At 45.1% G+C, this 27,874-nt stretch overlaps 1 protein-coding gene and 1 long non-coding RNA gene across 3 annotated transcripts in view; one reads left to right on the top strand and one right to left on the bottom strand.

Moving 5' to 3' along the window:
- Positions 1 to 14,015, bottom strand: part of LOC142311568 (uncharacterized) — a 104,600-nt gene extending 90,585 nt beyond the window's left edge. Inside the window, exons 1-2 of the long non-coding RNA XR_012754281.1 lie at positions 13,910 to 14,015; positions 12,687 to 12,725 (exon numbers count right to left, since the gene is read on the bottom strand). This is a non-coding gene — a long non-coding RNA (uncharacterized LOC142311568). The remainder of the gene's footprint in view (positions 1 to 12,686; positions 12,726 to 13,909) is intronic.
- Positions 12,444 to 27,874, top strand: part of PRSS12 (serine protease 12) — a 283,643-nt gene continuing 268,212 nt past the window's right edge. For both annotated transcript variants that reach the window (XM_075350102.1, XM_075350092.1), the window contains exon 1: positions 12,444 to 14,046. In XM_075350102.1, the coding sequence (XP_075206217.1) occupies positions 13,626 to 14,046 (421 nt within the window). In that variant the 5' untranslated portion in view covers positions 12,444 to 13,625. The remainder of the gene's footprint in view (positions 14,047 to 27,874) is intronic.

Here is a 27,874-nt window from a genome sequence, read left to right as displayed (position 1 = left end):
ACCAGGAATTTTTGGTGACTGAATTTAGTTAAGAACTGCAAAGACTATGTGTTTGCTTGTGAAAGTTGTGCCCAAGCTAAGACACCCCGCACTTGACCCACTGGATTTCTCCAGCCTCTACCCTCTGCCAAAAGTCCTTGGACCCACCTCTCCATGGACTTTATTATTGACCTCCCAGTCTCTGAAGGAAAGACTCAAGGCCCCGTTACATGCTGCGATTTATCTGACGATATGTCGTCGGGGTCACGGTTTTCGTGACACACTTCCGTCATCACTATATGGAGATAAGGTATGCACACCAGTGACTATGCAAGGAGAATACATGTAATAGCAGAAACTGCTGTGTGAATACTGACATGAAAAATCCAATAGCTATATGTAAGAATGAAATGTGATCGTGAATGTTAGCGACGTCGTTGCGTGTGACACCTACGAGCGACTCCAAACTATCTTAAAAATAGTGAAAATCATTGATCATTGACACGTCGTTCAGTTTCAAAATATTGTTCATCGCTTTGAACGCAGCAGCAGCAGACATATTGCAATGTTTGACACCCTGGCAACGACGAACAACATCGTTAGTGCGTCCGTCATCAGCGACGCGGGCATGTCATTACGAGCAATGCTCCACGCCTCCTCCGCTCTGATTGGTGTCACGCCAGGGTGTATGCAAGGGACAATTATACGCCTCTGTCGTTGCTGGAATTGTTGGGATGATTGCTGTGTGACGGCGTCCACACGACCGCCTTGGTCAAACAGTATGTTTGAGGCGTCTACCTCTGCACAAGAGGTGTATTACCCTTGGCTTTACAATCCAGTGAAAGCTCCCCTGATGAGTTTGAGATTATGAAACGCGTAGGGAGACTGGAGTACGCCTTCAATGGATCTCAATTTGAGGGGTTTGTGGTAGCTAGGTATTAAATAGCTCCCCCTCTGCGATCCTGTCATCACCAGGGTGCTGGACAAAAGTTATACCGGTGAGACCGTTCTAGTTTATTTGCCTTATGTTTGAAGGTTTTTTGCTAGCCTCTGCAATTTCACATTGTTAGCAGGCTTCTGGTGTGATTTTCCGAAATAGGTCAGCTGACCTTTGCTGTTTTCACAACTTCCCTATTATCGGATCATCACCTGTTGTTTTCATTGACTGTGAATTTCCCCTGTTTTAAAGTACTAAAAAAGTTATATTTTAATTCTTACCCTGCTATTTTCACGTCAAACAGTATGTGGCTGAACTATGTTTTCGTAGCAATGATCTGGGCGTGTCACATCGCTTACGAGATCGCTAGCAATATCTTTGTGTGTAAAGCGGCCTTTATATCTGGGTGGTGGTGGATGTTTGTAAAAAGATTAATCTTGAGTTGTCCTTTTGGTCTGCATTCCACCCAGAGACCAATGGTCAGACTGAACATTCTAATCAAACTCTTGAACAATATCTCCGGTGTTATGTGTCTGATCATCAGTCTGACTAGGTGGAACATCTGCCGCTTGCAGAGTTCTCTATTAATAATCATTATCAAAAATCCATCAAGACAACCCCCTTTTTCTGTAATCATGGGCTACATCCTCGAATTGGGTCTCTTTATGTCACAGGGATGGATACTTCTGAAGCAGAGAGATCCGTGGATAAATTAAAACTCATATGGTCTGAAGTCAGAGAGAATTTGAAGAAGGCACAGGGTAGTCAAGCCTTAGCCACCAAAAGACATACCAAAGGCCCAATCTTTAGAGTTGTGGACAAGGTATAGTTGTCCACTAAGCACATTAAACTCAAGGTTCCATCTGTCAAACTGTATCTAAGATTTATTGGAGCATACAAAATAGTTGAAGTCATTAATCCCGCAGCCTTCTGTCTGAAGCTTCCTCCATCGTTTAGGAAATCTAATGTATTCCATAAGTCCCTCCTCAAGTTGTATTGTAACCCCATTCACCCAGTCAAGAAACACCCTCCCCCTGATCAAGTTATGGGTAACTTATGAGTATGAGGCACAGAGAATCCTTGATTCCTGTGTTGTTAGAGGGTTTGTACAGTATCTTGTGCATTGGAGGGATTATGGCGCAGAGGAGAGGTCCTGGGTTACGGCAACTGATATCCATGCTAAAAGCCTTATCAAGAGGTTTCACATCCAGTTCCTTAATAAGCCAAGTCTTAAGGGACCAGAGGCCATTCGTTGAGGGGGAGTTGTTGTGATCCAGTGACCGAGGAGGATCAGAAAAAGAGCAATAACTCAAAAACTCAGAAAATAACCAGAGTGGCTGGAACCTTAACGGACTACAGACCTTATACTGACACACAACTAGAAGTAGCCGTGGGACGAGCCTACGATAACCTAGTCGTCTCGACATAGCCGGAGAACTAAATACTCTAACAGAGAGAAATGTAGAAAAGCTAATCTGCCTTGAAGTAGTCCCCAAAGATATAGATAGCCCCCCACATGTAAAGATTACGGTGATATAGGAAAACACAATACGTAGCTAGAGAACAGAGTCAGCAAAGATGATGCCCAAAACTATCTGCATAGGAAAGAAAAGGAAAGAGCACTGACTGCAGCCATAAAAACCCTAATAAATACCAGCACGCCTGACATGGAAAATACTGAGCCTGAACAGACTCTCCCCCACTATATCAGTACTCTGATGTTACTGTGATCCAAGAAAAACATTGCTATAGAGAGGCGACTGAATATTGTACCAAGCATGACAAAACACAATACATAACAGATCATGGAGCAAGGTACACAGATCCTCCCAGCAGGGAATAATCCAATTCAACCAGGAACTCCACACAGGCAAAATCACAAGAAAGTAAAAAACCATAACCAAAAGTACAAGACCAACTTATCTGAGAGGAGTTCTGGTAGACACAGAGAACAGGGCTGGTTTCAGGAAGTCCTTGGAACACAGGAAATACAATTGAGCACCGGCAAGGAACAAAAGGAAGCTACATAGTTATATAGGCCCAAACCAAATGGCCTGATTGCAAATCCTACTCAGCTGTCCAGTTCCCACTCAGCAAGCTAGCTGCATTACCAGCACTGACCACAAGAGGGAGCTCCAAACTGGAATCTAATTCAAATGTATTCACAACAGGGAGTACTGTCACGTCTCCACCAGAGTCTGCGGCTGTGATTTCTGCTCCAATCATTAGGTGCTGCCTTATTCCAACGATGGGTGGTGTGAGTGGCAAGGGAGGAGTCAGTGCTCCTCTGGAAATTGCTTCTGCGACTTCTGCTCTTGTCACCAGGCAAATGCCGCACTCCCACTGTAGGCAGTGTCAGTAATAGAGGGGAGTCAGTATCAGTAGCTCTGATGAGTGCAGTCTCTGCTCACCAACCAAGCTCAGTATGCCTTGGATTTGCAGTACAACTAGCTGACTGGGGTGGTGTTTGCCTTCCAGCTGAAATATCAGCTTTAAGCTGCAGCCTATGAGAAGGCACCACACCCTTCTTTTACTTTCAGTTGCCTGCTGCTCTCTGCCAGATATAGTCTTTATAGTTTTACTACTGCGTCTCTGGTTCACACCCTGTTCTTGTACTATTGATTTCCGTGTTTTTGACCTCTACCTGTTTATGGACGACTCTCCTGCCTGACGTTTTTGTACTTTGCTGTCATCTCCGGTTTGACCTTAGCCTGATTTCCTGACTACTCTTTTGCCTGCCGATTTTGTCCCTTTTTGTACCTCCTGGTTTTGACCCTGCCTCATGACTACTCTTCTCCGGATTGCAGCCTTCCATAGACAGTGGTCTCCTGGACTTTGTAGAAACTCCAGATTCCTGTACAGGGGTTAATGGGTTTTGGGTTTCTCGGGATGCTGCTAAGTGGGCAGCTAGCCTTAAGTCTGTCTGTGACAGACACACTGAGTTGGTGGTCCTGGGCAGATATCACAGCTGATGGTAGTCCGGGCCCTGCTGATCTTGATATGGCACAGGTTGCAAATGACTCTTTATTTAATCGTCTGCATTTTCTTTAAAAAATCACCTGACTGGGGAACCCTTCAACCTTGGCCAAGAGAATTTGCCGCGTGTGTGTTATGTAGAATAGTATAACACCTACTGGCCACCCCACCACCTTTTCTTCCCTGTTGCCGTTCTGCCAATCCTTCCTCCTTTACACTGCAGTCCATACTCTGCAAGCCACCTTCCCAGGTTGAGTCAGTGACTTCATTGTCCACCATCTTGTCTTTCACTTCTGCACTCTGGTCCTACTCCTGATTTGTTGACTTAACAACAAGACTTGTTGGCAACTGTGTCTCATTCTCCACCCCTTGAAACAGTCATTGCTGTTCCCCATCATCTTCTTCGGACCTTGGCTACTCAAATATTTGAACAAAAAACAAAAAGCCAGCACTAAATGTGCACTTCAGCACTAAAAATTCCAAACTGTACTTATTATAAAAATTTTGAGATTTTTGGCAAAAAATTGCAATTTCTTGAGCTACCCCGCCACGTCACGGCAAATCTCATTTGAGGCAGTCCTACACTAAAATATTTTTATAAAATGTGCCATACGGCCTCACATATGAATAGTAGAACTGCTCTTAGCAGCACTCACCTGGTCTATTTCAATCGCGTACCCATGACTGAGTCATGGCTGTGGGTGGGACAGGTCCGAGCAAATGCTGCATGAAGTAAATAGCCTGTGGACAAGGCCTGATGACTGAATGTGAACAGTCACCAACCGCCAAAATCTAGACAGGTGGAATACATCCCAAATTGGGGTGCATAGCAGGGTGGGGGTCAGCCACCGACCAATTTAATGAAGAAAAAACAAAAAGCCAGCACTAAATGTGCACTTCAGCACTACAAATTCCAAACTGTACTTATTATAAAAATTTTGAGATTTTTGGCAAAAAATTGCAATTTCTTGAGCTACCTCGCCACGTCACGGCAAATCTCATTTGAGGCAGTCCTACACTAAAATATTTTTATAAAATGTGCCATACGGCCTCACATATGAATAGTAGAACTGCTCTTAGCAGCACTCACCTGGTCTATTTCAATCCTGTACCCATGACTGAGTCATGGCTGTGGGCGGGATAGGTCCGAGCAAATGCTGCATGAAGTAAATAGCCTGTGGACAAGGCCTGATGACTGAATGTGAACAGTCACCAACCGCCAAAATCTAGACAGGTGGAATACATCCCATATTGGGGTGCATAGCAGGGTGGGGGTCAGCCACCGACCCATTCAATGAAGAAAAAACAACAAGCCAGCACTAAATGTGCACTTCAGCACCAAAAATTCCAAACTGTACTTATAAAAATTTTGAGATTTTTGGCAAAAAATTGCAATTTCTTGAGCTACCTCGCCACGTCACGGCAAATCTCACTTGAGGCAGTCCTACACTATTGTCATGTTACTCAGTCATGGGTACGGGATTGAAATAGACCAGGTGAGTGCTGCTAAGAACAGTTCTACTATTGATATGTGAGGCCGTATGGCACATTTTATAAAAATATTTTAGTGTAGGACTGCCTCAAATGAGATTTGCCGTGACGTGGCGAGGCAGCTCAAGAAATTGCAATTTTTTGCCAAAAATCTCAAAATTTTTATAAGTACAGTTTGGAATTTTTAGCGCTGAAGTGCACATTTAGTGCTTGCTTTTTGTTTTTTCTTCATCAAATATTTGAACACGATTTCCCTCCTCTTGAAATCTTCATGTTGAGGCCAGAATCAATATATGTAAGAGTTCCTCGGAGTGCCCCAGTGTGGGATCACTTGTCTCCTGAGACTTGCCATCATGGGATGAAGGAGGATCAGGGTGATGATTATATCGTCCAGACTCTTAGCTAGTGAGACTAGACTATGTGGAAGACAGAATGGTGCTGGGAAACAGATTGGAAGTGTGACGCCCTGGCAAAACCAGGTTGTCACAGAGCCTACACAAATCCACAAAAATGCAGGCCATTCTCCTCTTTGGCACCAACACAGTCCCCACACAGGTATACACTAGCCAATCGGGCCTAGTCACCCCCCCAGGACAATGGGAGGAATCGAGGAGAAGAGCTTAGGAAGTGACAGAGAAGAGTTTAGTTTCAGTTTGAGCTGTAGTCAGTGGAGAGCTGACAGGAGGGAGTTGGAGCTCCCTGGAGAGGGTGGTAGTCGGGGTTGGAGCTATGGACCACCAAACAACTGACTAGCTATGCTGACTAGGTGGCAGTGAGGGCCACAGGCGAGGGAGATCCGGTCGCGGGGAATCTCAGGTAGAACGGGACATGGTTGTAGCCCACCGCTGCCGAGAGAGGGGATCCTGTCCGGAGGCCGTTTCAAGCAGACTAGTCCAGACAAGAGAGACAGACAAAGTGCAGAAGAAAGGGCCCCTGGCTGTATATCTGTGTGTGGGACCCGAATGCAACCGCCGGAGGCTACCGGTCACTGGCAACTTGGTTTACAATACGGACTCTGTGTGTTTACTGACCCTCCAAATCAGCACCAGCTCATCCAGCACCACGACAACAAACTGAGAGTTCCCTGTTTCCTGCTTCCGAAAGACTGCTTCCTGCAACCCTTCACAATACCCTGGGCCCCGGGACTACACCTCCCCTACCCGTGGAGGGAATCCCACCTTGCTGCCCCGATCCATCAGCCCCGGGCACCCCCATATCTAGGCAGCGGTGGTGTCACCATCCATCACCGTACCCCACGGGTTGCGTCACTGACAAAGACTCTAACCCCTGTAAATAACCCCTTTTCACTCATGGGCGATGGACAGCTGCGCGAGCCCCGGATCCAGCTGCCACTTAAGCCACAGCAACCACCCGGATCCGAGCGCCTTGAGCGGCCCCCCTGTTGTGGTCTGTCCCCGGCCCGTGACATCTTGGCATCACGAACAGGATACTTACCCCATCTACTAACCTGGGTGAAGTGTGCCTTTTTCTGAACTCTAAACCGTGAAATGCTGAAAATTTTTAAACTGCCGCCATCTTGCCCATCATATTTGGCGCTGCGCCAAAAAACAAAAACATTGCTATCTTCTTCCCCGAAAAGAGCGCGAGTCCTAAGCCCCACCCCCTAAGAATGCGGTTGGAACCTGGTGATCCTCAGAGCAGGAAGTTGCAAAGGACAGTGGGTCCCGCGAGACTGCTGTCGAAAACCAAGGGGGAAGGTGAATGAGCGGCATGTAACCAGAACTGTAAAGTGCAGGTACGCCAAGACTCTGCAGAAACCCGTTCCTGGACACCAAGCGGCAAGATGTCTCAGCAGCCTGGCAAGCAGTGTGCGAAAAAGATGTGCCGGAAAATCCAGGCCGCAACCCTGATGACATCTCATCTGGCCCCGAGCCAGGCCGCAACCCCGATGACATCTTTCCCGGCCCCGAGTCTGGCCGCACCGGTGATGACGACGGCTCCGAATATCCGCCCGGCCGCAACGGAGGCGGTACCCAACCTGAAGTCTACCACAGCTGCAGCGCCAACCGCTTCTAAGCACCCTGTCCCGGCTGTGGAGCAGCCGGAGTGCACCTGCAGAGAGGCGGAGCAGGCCACTGATCGGTGGGGCCCACGGCAGTATGAGAGGCTGGTTGTAGCCGGAGCCGAGGGCATCCAAGTGGGCCTGGCTCCTTAGCAGGAGGTAGAGCATTGCACCCGTGCCCCGCACTGGGAGCAGCAGCAACAGCAGCTACCCGAATGTTCTATTGTTTACAAGTTAAAAGTTACCAGATGACTGTTTAAGGACTGCACCCTTGTCGAACGTCCTCATGTTCCATGGAGGATGGTGCAAAAGTTACCCGGCTGGGAGCCGAAGAGAAGAAAGCAGCTGCACAGGAGGCTGCGCTGGCAGCGGTTGTAAAATGTTGTTCTATGGACTTGGTAGTGGAACTCGGTTACCTCTTTTTCTCAGGAGAGTTTCGTAACGTTAAAAAATGTTTTATTTTTTTTTCTTTATGTGCCTTCCCTCCGGGGAATTAAATGTATTGAAATGGTTTACTTGTTATCTTTTTCAATTGCAGAAGCAGAAAAATAAACGTCAGTGGCCGGACAGCCCAAGGACGGGCTGTATTCTACCAAGGGGGAGTGTGACGCCCCGTCAAAACCAGGTTGTTACAGAGCCTGCACAAATCCACCAAAATGCAGGCCATTCTCCTCTTTGGCACCAACACAGTCCCCACACAGGTATACACCAGCCAATCAGGCCTAGTCACCCTCCCTCCCCCCAGGACAATGGGAGGGATCGAGGAGAAGAGCTTAGGAAGTGACCGATAAGAGTTTAGTTTCAGTTTGAGCTGTAGTCAGTGGAGAGCTGACAGGAGGGAGTTGGAGCTCCCTAGAGAGGGTGGTAGTCGTGGTTGGAGCCCCGGACCACCGGACGACTGACTAGCTACGCTGAATAGGTGGCAGTGAGGGCCACGGGTGACGGAGATCAGGTCGCGGGGAACCTGAGGTAGATCGGGGCAGGGTTGTAGCCCGCTGGTGCCGAGAGAGGGGATCCGGTCCGGAGGCCGTTTCAAGCGGACTAGTCCAGACAAGAGAGACAGACAGAAAGTGCAGAAGAAAGGGCCCCTCGCTGTATATCTGTGTGTGGGACCCGAATGCAACCGCCGGAGGCTACTGGTCACTGACAACTTGGTTTGCAATATGGACTCTGTGTGTTTACTGACCCTCCAAATCAGCACCAGCTCATCCAGCACCACGACAACAAACTGTGAGTTCCCTGTTTCCTGCTTCCTAAAGACTGCTTCCTGCAACCCCTCACAACACCCTGGGCCCTGGGACTATACCTCCCCTACCCGTGGAGGGGATTCCACCTTGCTGCCCCACTCCATCAGCCCCGGGCACCCCCATATCTAGGCAGCAGCGGTGTCACCATCCATCACCGCAACCCACGGGTGGCATCACTGACAAAGACTCTAACCCCTGTAAATAACCCCTTTTCACTCGTGGGCGATGGACAGCTGCACGAGCCCCGGATCCGGCTGCCACTTAAGCCACAGCAACCACCCGGATCCGAGCGCCTTGAGCGGCCCCCCTGTTGTGGTCTGTCCCCGGCCCGTGACATCTTGGCATCACGAACAGGATACTTACCCCATCTACTAACCTGGGTAAAGTGCGCCTTTTTCTGCCCGGATCCGAGCATCTCCCCTGTTGTGGTCTGTCCCCCGCCCGTGACAGAAGCATTATCTGCCATCCAACCCACCACCTGTTCGAACTGTTCTAGTTTCAACAGTGATGTCCCATACCCCCTGCAAAGTGGGACAGAAAGCTAGGTCTAGATGATAAGTGTTTGTTGTGCTCCCGCAGCAGGCACAGTTTGCACTGGCCCTTAGCCCTGGCCTCTGTGAACATCAAGTAAATTCCATACTTTTGCACTGCCCATCAGCTAACCGGGCATGCGCACTGAGTCTGGGTGTATGTCTCCAGCTACATTTCATATGTGCACATGCTCTAGGACCGCGAACAGAGCGGCGAGAACAGAGTGGTGCACATAGCGTGAGTGCTCACAAAGAGACATCAGGTAGCCACTGACTCATGACTCCAGAGCATGCGAATATATGAAATGAAGCTGGGAATGTACACCCAGATTCAGTGCACATGCCCAAGAAGCTAATGGGCAGCGCCGTGGGATTTACTAGGAGATTGCTGCAACGTCAGGCCAGTCACAGCAATCAATCAGACTGCAAAGGAGCTACATAATTTGAAGAGGAGGGTGACTGAAACAATACAAAGCCCCACCCGAATGACTGAAAGAGAAGGTCTGTGATGCATATACCTAATGATAAAAAGTGAGAGTTTTTTTAGATAAATACTGGGACCTTTTGCTTGCGGACACCATGTTAGCGATGAATATTGCATCACTAAGAAAACATTGGGGGCCGTTGAATATAGAAAATTGACATGACAGATTCCATTCAATTAGGCTTATTTTTTACGTAAAGAAATTGTATTGTTAGAATATGTCCTATTCTTTTGTGTTTTGTGCAAGTATTTTTGAAAGAATGTTGGCAAAATATATTTTTTTTATATAACAATCTGTATCAGCGACACACACAGATAGAAAAGGGCACCTGTGTAAGAACTGTATATGGACCCTTTGCAGTCATCATAATGCCCTCTTTTGGGGGGTGTAAGTGGATCCCTTTACGTCTTGGGCCCCTGCATGACTCCACAGGTTTCACCAATGGTCTGTCCCCTTCTGATCTGTATTAAAGTCAATGGCCATTGTGGAAACTGCTTGATGTCTAATCTTTTTTTTAATATAGGTTATGACATTTTTTAAAAATACATTTATCATAAAAACTTTATTAAAACTGTATGATATTTTCTCACGACTTCTTCCCTATATTTTTTCTTTCTTTCTTTGAATTGAACATATAGCACTATTAATTCCACAGGCGATTTACAGATACCATCAAATTAGTAATGAGCGAATAGTAAAATATTCCGGTTCGGATTATTCGTACTGAATACATAGTACTATTCCATAACGTCCCAATCGCGTAATACCATGAACCACCTATGGTTTTAGCCACTGTTTTTTCTTTTTAATGAACATCCAATAAAGGAGAATTTTTTTTTGGACTTGGATGCTGGAGTTTTTTTTCCTTTGCTTGAAGGTGCAGCCTGGCTGGCTCAGGCATCCGTGCACCCTCCCAGGAAATATAGTCTTCATCTGGTGTGGGTGAGCTGGTTCCTTTTTCTTCTATTACTAGTACTATTCCAGTATTTCTCACAAATAATGAAAGTGTGACGCCCCTGGACTATCAAGTCGTCACAGGGTACTGCACAAGCTGCCCTTCTGTGCAGTATTCCACCTCCCTCTTGGTTCTGGGTCACTACTTAAGTGGTGCTGCCCCTAACAGCAAATCAAAATCCTAGAGACACCCTGCACCACACCCACCTAACACACCAGTGGACGGCTTGAGAGGAATAGAGTCGCCCATCTGGGGGGTCAGGGAGGGGAGGGGATGTGTGTAGAGAGTTGAGAAGAGTCAGTGAGTGGAGAAGGAGGTGAAAGTAGCCCTCGAGCTGAGAGGAGCTCAGAGGAAGTCGGAAGTGGGGACAACCCAAAGTACTGCCTAGGTTGCAGAGGTGGTCTGGGCCTAGAGGAGTCGGACCCCCGGTCGCAGGGGATTGTGGCGAGGTGCTCGGACCCGTCGAGGAGGACGGCCGGCAGCCTGGCTCTATCACCAGTCCGGGTCCGCAGGCACGACGGGGTACACGGACCCTAGGTCGGGGAGTAGCTTCAGGCAACCCGACAATTCACCTGAGGAGAACGGAGCCTTCACGATCCGTTCCCACTCGCTCCAGAATCGGGGCATTATCACAATGAGGGGGATAGGACTTTCCAACCAAAACGGTCCAGAAAATCCCAAGCGTGAGCCCTGAGAGCAAGTTCCCTTACTTAGCCATAATAGGGAGCGGGGCCCGGCTAGTTCCAAGCTACCGGCCCATCGAGTTGAAGTCTAAACTAAGTGCCAGGAGGCAGGTCACGGACCACCAGGCAACACCACTTGGGGACGGGATCTGGACGAGCTCCCCTCAGCGGCAGCGGTACCCAGAGACTTGGTTTACCCGGTTGTCGGTGTCTGCTTATGAAATGAGTGAGTACGAGAGTGACCTCTTCATCCCCACGGCACTACCCCCTTCACTAAGTCCCGGGGCATCCCCTACCTGTGGAGGGTCCCAACACCTTGCTGCCCATTCCATCATCCCCGGGTTCTCCCAACAGCAGCGGTGGTACTCCTAATTACCACACACCACGGGTGGCATCCCGAATTATAACTCCCCTGTAAATACCCCCTTTTACATTTGAATTGTTGCAAGCCCCCGGGTCCGGAGACCCTCGAGCCACAGCAATCCCGGATCTGAGCGGTTCGACCGCTGCAGGGGCAGCACAAAAGTAATACAAGTCAATGGGGAAGATTGAAGATTTCCCAGAAAAACGCTAGTGTTCCCCATTGACTTGCATTAGGCTGGTTATTCAAGGGGAATACTGAAATATTACTAGAACCTGAATATTTTACTATTCACTGCTCAATGATCATCATCACTGTCCCCATTGAGGCTCACATCTAAATTCCTGATTAGTATGTTTTTGGAGTGAGGAAGGAAACAAGAGTAGTTGGAGAAAACTCACACAAACTTGGGGAGAACATACAAGTTTTTGCAGATGTGAACGCAGGACCCCAGCGTTGCAAAGCCACTGTGTTGCCCCTTTAAAGAAAAATCTCTATTATGAATATCTTTCCCATTATTCATCTTTCATGAAGTTTTTGTAAAAGGTTTATGTCATTACAATCCAAACAGCATGTAATAACTACACAATGCAGCATTTCGTAGCCTTTTCTTGATTCTAGTTTTGCTTCAGGAAACAAAGCGATGGCGCAGAGTTTAGGTTGATCTTTATTTCTGTCACTTGCAGCACATTAAGGAGATGACTGAAATACTATCTGCATTGCTCGGAGCGGGATCATCTGACCAGCTGACTAGCTGCGCTTTGCCTGGATGCATACTCTTTAAAACAGCTGGAGAGAACAGACTCCTACATGAGACACAGCCCACTGCTTTTATTCCAGTAAGTGAACTAAGAGCCTTTCAATCAATAAATCCGGGCAATGCAAGTTCTTTGGGAATAGCAGCATTAACAGCGGGAGAAGAAAGAACTGCGGAAAGAATAATGAGCTCCTTAACAGGACACAAAGTTACATCTCCACCACCACCGGCACAACTGAAAGATCCTGGCAGAGCTTCTCACCTGCAGCTATTGCCCTGAGGTCACCAATCCGTGGGGAGCCTGGAAAAGATAAAGACACCAATAAGTATTCTTCATATCTTGTTTCGTAAAGGTTTCCTACTAAAAGAACAAACCACCTACATGGAGGAGAAATAGGGTCATGCTGAAAAAAATCTTGGGAAATTCACGTTGTTCCAGGACTTTTTTTTTTCCTTATTCATTACATTCCTGTCTGGTATTTTAATAGTTTGGAAAGCTTTGTATTGGTTATTGTACTTTTTTCCTGTGTTATTTTGTGACCGATTTGTTTAACTTTCCCTAAAAATTTGCTAAAAATGGAGTGAGCTTATGTCTCCCTGTCACATGTAGCCTATGATTGATATTTTGTCTTTGCTTTTAAGCTTTGCACTACAATGGCTGGAAAAAGGGAGACTAGAGATTTGAAGCATCTGTCTCTAATATACGTTCAGACCTGTTGACACTGAGAGGTACACCCAAAAAACGCCTGGATCTAGCTGCCTGTAGCCATCATCAGCCTCACTTTCCAGTTATGTGTATGTGGTTGATAGCATACAACTTGGCACAGCACCTGTACGGAAACTGACATGGTTTCAGAGTTGACCTATGCCGACCAACAGCCTTATGTGACTTGTCAGGAATCTTAAGTTGTTTCTGTCCATCCCATAAAACTTGTTTCTCTTACAATAAGTAACCTAGCCCACTTATTCCTCTCCCTCCTCCTTTCTCCTTTGCTTCTCCCTTTCCTTAAGTGAGGATTGGTCTCTCTTTTGTCAGCCCTGTTTTACTTCGCAGACTTCTGCTGTAAAGACCTGCATTTCTTCCTACATGAATATGAAATGGGCTGGATGGGATTAGGGGGAAGTGGCAGCTCCACCTCCCCCATCAGTTTCAGGACTAGGTTAGTGGTGGAGATGGAACAAAACAGACAGTGCTGGCAGCATGACAATAACCTGCTTTGCTGTTGCTCTAATTTTAGGGAGCATCCCCATAGGGGGCTGCTTTGATAAGTCTTCTACTTCACCCATTTATCATCTTTTCCAACATCATCAGTCACTTCGAAAGGCTCTCCAACCTGCCCAGCATCCTCAACCGCACCATCACCTACCGGTTCATCACCATCACACAGGTTGTACCAAGTACAAAGGCAAAGAGGGCTCTATAGGGGACTATATTAATGTAACCGAGTTTGGCGCAGATTGTTTAAATTGGGTTGAAATCCCTACCTTCTTGGAGAGGACACCTGGGAAAGGACTAGGTGATCACAACTTCTGCAGGAACCCAGATGGGAGGAGTAAGCCATGGTGCTTCTTCAGGAACAGCCATGGCAGAGTTGATTGGGGCTACTGTGACTGCAAGCAAGGTGAGTCATTTTTCTGTACTTTGCACTCTCCAGGCAATGTGTGCCTTTAAATCATCCATGGAATGTGTGAAATATTTGGAACATCTGATACATTTTAGCATGAAATTTGACCTGTCTTTAACATTACTATTAGCAATCACACAAAAGTTATATAGTAAATTGGGAAAGTTTGTACCAAGTGTTATGTAGATATAAAACTCTGTCAGCAAGATATATATGGGGCAGTATAGTGGGAAAAAAGATTAAAACATATGTCTAGCAGAACATAAAGGTAAGAACCTGGTGTATATCATACATGAAAGATGTCGGAACGCACAGAAATCTGGAAATGTAAGAGTTAATGATATTGTGTAAAAATGAGTAATGGAAAAACAATATTATTCTAAGCTGAGACCTTAAGAACATAAGATTGTAAAAAGATTGTTTTATTTCTCACTCTGAGAAAAATAAAAATTTTTTAGCTTGCATAAGACAATATTATCTAACTGAAAGCCTGACCTATATATTATGTATGAGGACAAACATTGCCTCGTTTTATGAGCCTGTCACTAGCGTTGCTCCCTATGTGAGGAGCATGGGGCTTCATTTATTACGATGGCCTACGAAAAGAAAACTTTAGAAGATGGTAAACTTCTAGAGCCAGAGCTGAGCATGGTAGGAAAATCCACTTGGAACTGTTCTATAGCCAAGACTTAGAGGGAAAGTGTACGAAGACTTTAATATTTGTAGTTGATATTTTGTAGTCGTGTAACAATATATATAGGATGTTGTCTACAAGGTAGCAATATGTGGATATTGTGGAGTGTAACAATATATGACAGCTTTCTTAACATTATGTGCATATTTACGCACAGCCGTTCCTTGTAATTATAAAAAGAAAAGAAACATAACTTTTTTGACGAATTTATACATTTTATATTCTATCACAATATTAACCCCTTTACCATTCGTCAATTTTCCGTTTCCCCTTTTTCCAAGAGCCATACATTTTTTATTCTTCCATCAGTTTAGCCATATGAGGGCTTGTTTACGGGACAAGTTGAACTTTTGACAGATACCATTAATTCTGCCCCATATTGTACTGGAAAACAAGACAAAAATTACAGGTGCGGTGAAATTGCAAAAAAAATGCAATTCCAAGATGGCTTTTTGATTTTTTTTATTTACAGTGTGTACTATATGGTAAAACTGACATGGCAATATGATTCCCCAGGTCAGTACACATTTGTAGATACCAAATATGTATAGTTTATTTTTTATTTAAGTGGTAAAAAAAATCAGAAATTTGGCAAAAAAAATAATTGCGTTTTTGTTGCCATTCTCCAAAACCTGTAGCGTTCTCATTTTTAGGTATCTAGGGCTCAGTGATGGCTTATTTTTTGCGTCTTGAGCTGATGTTTTTAATTCTGCAATTTTTAGGTAGATGTGATGTTTTAATCACCTCTTATTATAGATTATTTCAATGTTGCAGAGACCAAAAAACGTAATTTTGGCATTTTGATTTTTTCTCATTACGCCCTTTGCCAATCAGGTTAATTTATTTTATATTTTGATAGATCGGGCATTTCTTGAAAATGGAAATACCAAATATGTGTATTTTTAATTTATTTTTTAACTTTTATTTTCAATGGGGCAATAGGGGGTGAATTGAACTTTTGTGGTTTTTTTAGCTTATATTTTTCTAAACTTTTTCTTACATTTTTTATTGATTTTACTAGTCCTCTTAGGGGATTTGAAGCTGATATGCTCCAATTGCTTCTGTTGTATACAGCCGTGCTTCAGCACAACTTTGTACAGCAGAAATGCTGTTCTCCTGTGAGTGCCAGCACCCAGCCAGCATTCATAGGTAGTATGTCATTACAGTGACAGGGGTCATCAGATGACTCTTGGCTGTTATAACAATCCAATGGAACCCGGTGATCTTGGAATGATGCTGCCGACAGCGGCGAGGAATGGCGCACTCCCTGCTGGTGCGTATTAAATCTTATCTTACTGTCAGAGATTGACAGTGGGATTTAACCGTTAACAGGCGTGAGTGGATCTCCGATCTACCCGAACCTGTTAACTTTACATGTCTGCTGATAAGATCAGCGGATATGCACAGAAAAACATGCGGGCTCGCATACTGGTACATCATAGGTCATAAAGGGATCAAGCATGTACTGTAAACAAGTGACAAATATAATCTGCACTAAAAAAACACCAAAAAATTCAACACAAAATGTAGCAAAACTTTCTTCGCGTAAGCAACTGCTTTACTGCCAAGAGAGCAGGTTTTGCCTGCAGAAAAAAAGCAGAAAAAAAGCAGAAAAAAAGCAATGTGTGAACATTGCCTAGGGCTATGTTCACATTATTTTATTTGCTGTAAGCAGTTTCTTTACTGCAAAGAAAGAATGTTTTACCTACAGAAAACAAGCAGCAAAAAGGCACATTTTCATATAGCCTTAGTCTGTTTTAGAATTCAGTGTTTCTGGGAAAGCCAGAACACATGGTATTGGAATTATTACAACTCGTACCGGATCTTTTACACTTCTTTCCCATATCCCTGAATGGTCAATTACACTCACTATGGTATTGCTGCATAGCCTGGCTGGTTTACTGTTCAAGAGAAAAGTAATGCTGCGCATACTGTCAGGAACATTTCTCAAATTCCGGGCCATAATAAACATTAAAAAAAATAGTTTTTGGTGCCAACCAATATGTTTTCCTATTTCAGCGTCCTTACTATTTTTCATAACACTAAATGGTAAATCTGATGTATTATGATGTCCCTTTACCTGTTTACAGGTGGACAAATTTATTGTTTGGGGTATAAATAAACTAGGTAACAATAATGGCAATTATAGGCTACTGTATGTTCCCAAGATGAGTGTTTGGTGGGTTTTTGATGTTGTAGATTTTCTGCGGCATTTCTGCTCCTAGTATATTAATGAGGTTATTTCTTCAGTGGGTTTTTATCGCATTTTTTATGCTGCACTTTTTGTTGCTTCTTGGTGTGTCATGTTTTTAAAAAAGCTGCTTTGTTTTTCCTACGCCCTGTGCGGAATATATGCGTTTTTGGTTAATTTACACCTCGAAAACGCACTAAAAAAAGGCATGTGTGTTGTTTACTTATATATTTTCTACATGTAATGCAATTCTATGGGGAAAATACACACATAAATCTCAGCATACCCGCAAGAAAAAGGAGACGTTGCAGATTTGAAACACGCATCACTGGCCACTTACGCGCAGTGCGTGATATTGCTATAAATCTCATTTACTTTTTTGAAGTGTCAAAAACTCATCGTGGGAACTTAACCTAATGGTTGTTTTCCAGCTTTCAAGGTAAATAAAATAAATTAATAAATTGAAGAGGACATAGACATTTTTATGACAGCATCTGTTTACTGAACTGGATGGTGAAACATACTTTGAGACATCAATGAATCTCTACAAGTTTTGCTTGGAAGTTTGCCTTCTGCTGGATCAGCTGGGTTTGGGAAAGCACATGAATCTGTTTCTGAAGTCTGAGTTACTATGTAACCAGGGCCTAATGCAAACAAACATATGGCCTCAAGCAACTGAGGTGTATGGAGCTATTGCGCAGCACCTATAGAAGTATAGGGGACCGTTCACTAACACTGTATGTCCCTAATTAAACACAGACAAATTGGGCATGCTTGTGTTGGATTCCTTAGCAATCAGACTGAAAAACTGTGCCATTTTTCCTGCCAAATTAAAAGGGTTGTCCAGGCATTTGATACTGATGTCCTAAGGTTGATCATCAATATGAGATTGGATAGTGTCCAACATCTGGGACTAACACCAATCAGCTGTTATTGACTCCGGTGGCTGTATATAAACATTGAACTGAGCTGAATAGCACAACTCTATTGAATGTGTAGTTCCTGCTGCCGCGAATTGCAGATCTGCTCCTATTCAAAAGAACTGAAGATCTGCTCCTGTTCCAAAAAAACGCAGATCTGCCCCTACTCCAAAGAGCTGCAGATCTGCTCCTATTCAAAAGAACTGCAGATCTGCTCCTATTCAAAAGAACTGCAGATCTGCTCCTATTCAAAAGAACTGCAGATCTGCTCCTATTCAAAAGAACTGCAGATCTGCTCCTATTCAAAACAACTGCAGATCTGTTCCTATTCAAAAGAACTGCAGATCTGCTCCTATTCAAAAATACTGCCTATTTATGCCTATTTAAAACATTTAGTCCTATTAAAAAATAATGCAGATCTGCTACTATTCAAAAGAACTGCAGATCTGCTCCTTTTAAAAACTAGATGCATATGTGCTCCTATTCAAAAGAACTGCAGATCTGCTCCTATTCAAAATAACTGCAGATCTGCTCCTATTCAAAAGAACTGCAGATCTGCTCCTATTCAAAAGAACTGCAGATCTGCTCCTAATCAAAAGAACTGCAGATCTGCTCCTATTCAAAAGAACTGCAGATCTGCTCCTATTCAAAACAACTGCAGATCTGTTCCTATTCAAAAGAACTGCAGATCTGCTCCTATTCAAAAATACTGCCTATTTATGCCTATTTAAAACATTTAGTCCTATTAAAAAATAATGCAGATCTGCTACTATTTAAAAGAACTACAGATCTGCTCCTATTCAAAAATACTGTAGATTTGCTCCTATTCCAAATAATTTTTGATCTGCTCTTATTCAAAAATACTGCAAATCTGCTCCTATTCAAAAGAACTGCAGATCTACTTATGTTCAAAAGAGCTGCAGATCTGCTCCTATTCAAAAGAACTGCCTATTTATGCCTATTTAAAAGAACTGCAGATTTAGTAATATTAAAAAATACTGCAGATTTGCTCCTATTCAATTATACTGCAGATCTGCTCCTATTCAATTATACTGCAGATCTGCTCCTATTTAAAAGAACAGCAGGTCTGCTCCTATTGAAAAATACTGCAGGTCTGCTCCCATTCAAAAGAAATGAAGATTTGTTCCAATTTAAAAATACTGCAAATTTGCGCCTACTCAAAACAACTGCAGTTCTGCTCCAATCAAAAAGCTGCAGATTTTTCCTATTCAAAAATACTGCATATTTACTCCTATTTAAAAGAACTGCAGATTTAGTCCTACTAAAAAATACTACAGATGTGCTCCTATTTAAAAATACTGCTCTCCTATTGAAAAATATTGCAGATCTGTTCCTATTGAAAAACATGGCAAATCTTCTGCTATTTAAAAAGAACTGCAGATCCGCTCCTATTCAAAATAACTGCAGATCCGCTCCTATTCAAAATAACTGAAGATCTGCTCCTATTCAAAAGAAATGAAGATTTGTTCCAGTTCAAAAGAACTGCAGATCTGCTCCTATTCAAAAAATACTACAAATCTACTCCTATTCCAAAGAGCTGCAGATCTGCTCCTATTCCAAAGAGCTGCAGATCTGCTCCTATTCCAAAGAGCTGCAGATCTGCTCCTATTCCAAAGAGCTGCAGATCTGCTCCTTTTCCAAAGAGCTGCAGATCGGCTCCTTTTCCAAAGAGCTATAGATCTGCTCCTATTCCAAAGAGCTGCAGATCTGCTCCTATTCCAAAGAGCTGCAGATCTGCTCCTATTCCAAAGAGCTGCAGATCTGCTCCTATTCCAAAGAGCTATAGATCTGCTCCTATTCCAAAGAGCTGCAGATCTGCTCCTATTCCAAAGAGCTGCAGATCTGCTCCTATTCCAAAGAGCTGCAGATCGGCTCCTATTCCAAAGAGCTGCAGATCTGCTCCTATTCAAAAAAGCTGCAGATCTGCTCCTATTCCAAAGAGCTGCAGATCGGCTCCTATTCCAAAGAGCTGCAGATCTGCTCCTATTCCAAAGAGCTGCAGATCGGTTCCTATTCCAAAGAGCTGCAGATCGGCTCCTATTCCAAAGAGCTGCAGATCTGCTCCTATTCCAAAGAGCTGCAGATCGGCTCCTATTCCAAAGAGCTGCAGATCGGCTCCTATTCCAAAGAGCTGCAGATCTCCTCCTATTCCAAAGAGCTGCAGATCTGCTCCTATTCCAAAGAGCTGCAGATTGGCTCCTATTCCAAAGAGCTGCAGATCTGCTCCTATTCCAAAGAGCTGCAGATCGGCTCCTATTCCAAAGAGCTGCAGATCGGCTCCTATTCCAAAGAGCTGCAGATCGGCTCCTATTCCAAAAAGCGGCAGATCTGCTCCTATTCCAAAGAGCTGCAGATCGGCTCCTATTCCAAAGAGCTGCAGATCTGCTCCTATTCTTATGAAGTTAGGGGCCGATCTGTACTTGTAAGCAGAGGCTGCCACAGATTGAATTGAGCTGTTATGTTCATATTATAAAAGCTGATGGGTGGGTGTGCCTGGCATCACACCCATTGATCGGATATTGATAACATCCAGGGGATCAAATTTGTATGCCAGGACAAAATCTTTTAAAAAACATTATTCTTTATAAGCATTGGCTTTAGGCGAGAAGAGTATCTTTGTAATATGGTACCATACAAAGGGCCCATATGGCGGCACTCATAATCAAACTGCGCACAAGTTTATAAGTGTTGTAATTCAATTTCTTTTAAAAAGTTATGTACTAGTAATAGTAAATACTTTTGCTTTTGGATGTTTCTGGAATTTCTAGAAACAGAAAACTTGCCTCAACGCATATTATTTCAGTAAGTGGAATTATAGCCAATAGCAATGTTTGATATTGAACTACAATCCTTAAACTTTAGACTGAAAGCCAGTGTGCGCTGTAGTTTGTCAGCAAGTAGCATAAAAACAGGATTGATTTTGTGTCGAAAAAGCTTGCTGTATGTGCTAACAGAGAAATCATTTTCAATCTAGCACATAGGCTTAAAATAGGAAAATTAGATTTTGAGCTGCTCTTAGGGCAGTGGCCTGCGCATACTGATATATTGTAAAAATGTGCTGAATACAGTACCACTAACTACTGAAAGATTATAGAGTAAGATAAAGATGCATTGTGTACCAAATGAGAAATATAATTCCTATAGAAATAAGAGGAGTGTATGAAGAGTTATTTTTCAGTTTCTGGTCAGCGGACACAAGCTTTATGGGAATTCCTGTTTGTTACTTTATAGACAGAATACAGACTACTACAAATAGAGAATTCCACATAATTGTCCAGCAATTCTATCATAGCTCTTCTCTATCTTTGCAGAAATTAACGTTGTTAGTTTATGTGCACACAAAGCTTTTTTTTAGGAAATTTTTTAAATGAGTTCACTTAAAAAATGTTTGAAAAATCGCTACAAAAATGTTTGGAATATTTTTTTCTATTCCTATCCATTGTAAAATCCCTTTCCTTTTCATATGTTCAGTCAATAAGGGGATGTCCCACGAACAAAGTTTATTATAATCAATAGATTTTTGGAATAATAATAAGTTCCACAATTGGATGTGTTTAAAAAAAATGTTCCTGTTCTGAGATAATCTTATATATGTGCCCCTGCTATGTACTGTGTAATGGCCGTGTCTGACCGAACAGGGACATGGTCTGATCATACCACAGCTCCTGGGCCAGGGAGGATGTAAAAAAATATACAGACATTACAGCACGGGATCACAAATTATTCTTTTTAGGTAAATTTTTAAAAGCAGGCAGGGAAATGTTTTACCTCACAAAAAGGATCAGCTGTGATCCCGTGCTGTAATGTCTTCAGACTTGTTTGCATTCTCTCCTGCCCAGGAGATGTGGTATGATCAGACCATTTCCCTGTACTGTCAGATACGACCATTAAACAGTACATAGCAGGGGCACATATATAAGATTTTCCCAGCAACAGGAACATTTTTTTTAAACACACCCAATTGTGGAAATTATTAATATTCCAAGATGTATTGATTAAAAACAACTTCAGGCCCTGTGCGCGCTAGAAAATGGAATTTTCTTAAGAAAATTCAGCACCCTCTGAAAGATTACCGCATCTGCAGTAAAAAACCACAGCAAACCGCAGTTTGCTCCAGATTTGCTGCTGATTTACTGTGGTTTTGCTGCGGTATGTCCCTGCGTTATTTTGATAGCACAGGGAGATACTCACCTGTCCCCGCTCCTTCTGTCCGTGGTGCTGAAGTCTCCCGTGCGGCTGTCTCCGACGCTCTGCTACTTACGGGTCAGCTGTACAGTGCATAGCTCCATATGCATGACCCAGCCTGAAAGCAGGAGACCAGCATCCGGAAGCAGCCTCGCTGGAGAAGGTGAGTATAAGATCAGCGATGACTTCAGTCAGCGGATGTGCAGTGACTGCTGGAGTCCTCCACCTGTCACCGCAAAGCACATGAGTGAAGTCACCGCTGATCTCGCGTGGCTCACCTCACTTGCGGCTTGACCCTCACAGTGAGCAGTCATGGTCTATGGCACTCGCTGTGAGTGTCAGGTGTAGCAGAGCTGGAAGCGTCATGGGACCTCATGTGGATTATATCTGACCTGGAGGGCTGTTATTGGTGGGGTTAATAAAGTGATGAAAGAGGGGGCTTTTTTGTCTTTTATTTCAAAGAAAGAATTTTTGGGGTGTTTGTGTTTATTTAGTTTCACTTACAGTTTAGTGATGAGGAGGTATCTCATAGACGCCTGCCATCAATAAACTAGGAGTTAGTGGCAGCTATGAGCTGCTGCCATTAACTCCTTATTATCCCGATTGCCACCACACCAGGGCAACTGGAAGAGCCGGGAAAAGTCCCGGGACTGTTGCATCTAATGTATGCAGCAATTCTGGGCGGCTACTGGCTGATATTTTTTAGGCTGGGGGACTCCCCAGCCTGAGAATACTAGTCACCAGCTGTGAGGCTTTATCCTGGCTGGTTATCAAAATTGGGGGGAGCGCACGCCGTTTTTTTTTAATTATTTATTTATTTATTTTACTGTACGCTATAGACCCACCCACCGGCATCTGTGATTGGTTGCAGTCAGACAGCTGTCACTCAGCGTGGGGGCGGGTATGACTGCAACCAATCACAGCCACCGGTGAGCAGAGAAGGCGTAAATATGTTATGAGACTAATGAGCGGCCGGCTCTCGAAGATGAAAGAGCTGCCGCGGGAGCAGTGTGACAGCCGACTGGTGATCAGTGAGTATGAAGTGCTTGCTACTACCCCTTTGCACCAGATTGTATTCCCCATAAACTTTATATGGGTAGCAGCATCTGGCCAGATTCCAGGGATCAATCCTCCGCCGACCCAAAGTCAGCGGGTGATTGATCTGCCAGCTCTCCAAAACGCAGGTGCCTGCGGAAAAAAAGTGACATGCACATTAATTCCACAGCAGAACCCGCAGGGACAAAAAAATGCAGTGTGCACACAGCATTTTTTTATCCCCATAGGTTTTGCTGGAGAAGGACTGCAGAATTGTTATAAATATTTTCTGCAGCATTCCTTCAGCAAAATCCGCGGCAATTCTGAGGTAAAATGCCAAGCGTGCGCACAGTGCCTCAAAGTTAACTTTGCTTATGGAAAATTTCCTTTAACCTCTTCACCCCCAGCCTATTTTCACCTTCCTCACCAGGCTACTTTTTTTTTAATTCTCCCCAGTGTCACGTTTTGTGGTAATAACTCTAGAATGCTTAAACTGATCCCAGTGATTCTGAGATTTTTTTTCATACCATATTGTACTTAATGTAGTGGTAAATTTAAGACAACATTTTTTTGCATTTATTTGTGAAAATATCAGAAATTTTGAGAAAATTTGGAAATTTTAGCAATTTTCAAACTATTAATTTTTATGCTTTTAAGGCCCCCTTCACACGTCCGTGAAAAACACGCACGTGTGTTACGGGCCGTTATTCGGGTCCATGTCCCGTTTTTGTGTCCTTTTTTATGGTCCGTGTGGCACCTGTGTGAATTGCGTATGCTAGCCGTGTTTGTGTGCAGAACGTCCGTGTGTGCGTGTGGAATTAACGTGTATGTGTACGTGGAATGTCCGTGTGGAATGTCCGTGTGTGTGATGCACAATGTCGTTTATAAATGTCGGCTGACAGCAGACAGAGTTGCGCGATGAGAATGAACTCGGGTGAACTTCACCCGACTTCATCCTCATACCGCGGCTCTGTCTGTGTCGAGTACTGATTAGCGGTCACCTGTGAAGGATTCACCGGTGACCGCTAATCCCCCGAGTGACTGAAGTTTCCCCCCCTCTCTCATATACTCACCGTTCCTCGATCCCCGGCGCTGCACGGCATTCACACTGCTGCGGCGGCTTTTACTATTTTGAAAAAGCCGGCCGCTCATTAAACAATCTCGTATTCCCTGCTTTCCCCACCCACCGGCGCCTATGATTGGTTGCAGTGAGACACGCCCCCACGCTGAGTGACAGGTGTCACACTGCACCCAATCACAGCAGCCGGTGGGCGTGTCTATACTGTGCAGTTAAATAAATAAATAAATAATTAAAAAAAAACGGCGTGCGGTCCCCCCCAATTTTAATGCCAGCCAGATAAAGCCATACGGCTGAAGGCTGGTATTCTCAGGATGGGGAGCTCCACGTTATGGGGAGCCCCCCACCCTAACAATATCAGTCAGCAGCCGCCCAGAATTGCCGCATACATTATATGCGACAGTTCTGGGGCTGTACCCGGCTCTTCCCGATTTGCCCTGGTGCTTTGGCAAATCGGGGTAATAAGGAGTTATTGGCAGCCCATAGCTGCCACTAAATCCTAGATTAATCATGTTAGGCGTCTATGAGACACCTTCCATGATTAATCTGTAAGTTACAGTAAATAAACACACACACCCGAAAAAATCCTTTATTAGAAATAAAAAACACACACATATACCCTGGTTCACCACTTTAATCAGCCCCAAAAAGCCCTCCATGTCCGGCGTACTCCACAGTCCTCCAGCGTCGCATCCAGCTCTGCTGCATGCAGGTGACAGGAGCAGCAGAAGACACCGCCGCTCCGGTCACCTCCACGCAGCAACTGAGGTGAGTAGCGCGATCAGCTGAGCTGTCACTGAGGTTACCCGCGGCCACCGCTGGATCCACCGCTGGATCCAGCAGTGACAGCGGGTAACCTCAGTGACAGCTCAGCTGATCGCCGGCTGTCTTCATTAGCTGCGTGGAGGTGACCGGAGCGGCGGTGTCTTCTGCAGCTCCGGTCACCTCCATGCAGCAGCGCTGGATGCGACGCTGGACCATCCTGGAGTACGCCGGACATGGAGGGCTTTTTCGGGCTGATTAAACTGGTGAACCAGGGTATATGTGTGTGTTTTTTATTTCTAATAAAGGATTTTTTTCTGGTGTGTGTGTTTATTTACTGTAATTTACAGATTAATCATGGAGGGTGTCTCATAGACGCCTGACATGATTAATCTAGGACTTATTGGCAGCTATGGGCTGCCAATAACTTCTTATTACCCCGATTTGCCAACGCACCAGGGCAAATCGGGAAGAGCCGGGTACAGCCCCAGAACTGTCGCATATAATGTATGCGGCAATTCTGGGCGGCTGCTGACTGATATTGTTAGGGTGGGGGGCTCCCCATAACGTGGAGCTCCCCATCCTGAGAATACCAGCTTTCAGCCGTATGGCATTATCTGGCTGGCATTAAAATTGGGGGGGACCGCACGCCGTTTTTTTTTTAATTATTTATTTATTTATTTTACTGCACAGTATAGACACGCCCACCGGCTGCTGTGATTGGGTGCAGTGTGACACCTGTCACTCAGCGTGGGGGCGTGTCTCACTGCAACCAATCATAGGCGCCGGTGGGTGGGGAAAGCAGGGAATAGGAGATTGTTTAATGAGCGGCCGGCTTTTTCAAAATAGTAAAAGCCGCCGCAGCAGTGTGAATGCCGTGCAGCGCTGCGCCGGAGATCGGGGAACGGTAAGTATGAGAGAGGGGGGGAAACTGACTGACAGACTGTGAGAGAGGGACAGACAGACAGAGAGACCGACAGAGAGACAGAGAGACCGACCGACGGACTCAGGGAGATTGACCGACATACACAGAAATAGAAAGAATAGCCGACATCACTAGAAATAAAAACACCAAACGGACACGGACTATAGGTAGATGCATACGTGTTTACTAACGTGTGTGCACATACCCATAGACTTTCATTGTGTCCACGTGTGCGTGCTCCGTGCAGATAACGGACATGCATCCGTGCAAAACGCACACACATACGGATCACGGACACGCACACACGGACATAATGAAATAACGGACGTGTGACCACAATCATAGATTAACATTGGTGCACGTTTGGCCGTGTCTCCGGCATATACGGAAACGGACCAAACACGCACGTGTTTCACGGACGTGTGAAGGGGGCCTAAGAGAGAGTTATGGTATGTCGCACAAAATCTAATATATAAAGCTGAGTGTATGTGTGTGTGTGTGTGTGTGTGTGTGTGTGTGTGTGTATGTATGTCCCCTAAAGGAATCCGCACCGTCGCATTTACAATCAAGAAATTTTGCACAGACACCCCATGTGACGTCATAGACTATGTTTGGGCGAGAAAATTTAACCCCGCGCTTTACACTTAAGCGGGCTTTACACGCTGCGACATCGCTAATGCGGAGTCGTTGGGGTCACAGATTTTGTGACGCACATCCGGCCGCATTAGCGATGCCGTTGCGTGTGACACCGTTTAGCGATTTTGCATCGTTGCAAAAACGTGCAAAATCGCTAATCGGCTACACGGGGGTCCATTCTCAGAAATCGTTACTTCAGCAGTAACGAAGTTGTTCCTCGTTCCTGCGGCAGCACACATCGCTGCGTGTGACGCCGCAGGAACGAGGAAGCTCCCCTTACCTGCCTCCCGGCCGCTATGCGGAAGGAAGGAGGTGGGCGGGATGTTACGTCCCGCTCATCTCCGCCCCTCCGCTGCTATTGGGCGGCGGTTCAGTGACGTTTCAGTGACGTCGCTGTGACGCCGCACGGACCGCCCCCTTAGAAAGGAGGCGGTTCGCCGGTCACAGCGACGTCGCCGGACAGGTAAGTATGTGTGACGGCTCTGGGCGATGTTGTGCGGCACGGGCAGCGATATGCCCGTGTCGCGCAACAGATGGGGGCGGGTGCGCACACTAGCGATATCGGGACCGATATCGCAGTGTGTAAAGTAGCCTTTACTCTCCAAAAATCCTGCCTCTATTAAACTGAATGGATGTGGGAGCTACAGGCTATAAATAGCAACTGTCAGTGGTTTCTATAGGAACAAAATAAACTGTTAGTATAAGAAGCTTATGTGTGAGGTAATATGATTTCAGTGGGTAGACAGAGAGAGAGAGACAGAAAAAGACAGACAGACAGCCTTGGAAAGAGACAGAGAGAGACAGACGGCCAAAGAGAGACCTGAAAAGAGACAGCCCTGGAAAGAGACAGCCTGGAAAGAGACAGCCCGGGCAAAGAGACAGCCCTGGAAAGAGACAGCCCTGGAAAGAGACATCCCTGGAAAGAGACATCCCTGGAAAGAGACAGCCCTGGAAAGAGACAGACCGGCCAAAGAGACAAACAGGGAAAGAGACAACCCGGGAAAGTGACAGCCCTGGAAAGAGACAGCCCTGATAAGAAAAAGCTGGGCAAAGAGACAGCTTGACAAAGAGAAAGCCCGACAAAGAGACAGACCTGGAAAGAGACAGCCAGGCAAAGAGACAGCCGGGCAAAGAGACAGACCTAGAAAGAGACAGCCGGGGAAAGAGACAGCCCTGGAAAGAGACAGCCCTGAAAAGAGACAGTCCTGGAAAGAGACAGCCCTGGAAAGAGACAGACCTAGAAAGTGACAGCCAGGCAAAGAGACAGACCTAGAAAGAGACAGACCTAGAAAGAGACAGACCGGGCAAAGAGACAGCCCAGGCAGAGAGACAGACCGGGCAAAGAGACAGCCCTGGAAAGAGACAGCCAGGCAAAGAG

Source organism: Anomaloglossus baeobatrachus, chromosome 1, assembly GCF_048569485.1.
Source record: "Anomaloglossus baeobatrachus isolate aAnoBae1 chromosome 1, aAnoBae1.hap1, whole genome shotgun sequence".
NCBI lineage: Eukaryota > Metazoa > Chordata > Amphibia > Anura > Aromobatidae > Anomaloglossus > Anomaloglossus baeobatrachus.
Note: the sequence above shows the minus strand (reverse complement) of the source record. Positions and strands in the feature narration are given on the sequence as shown.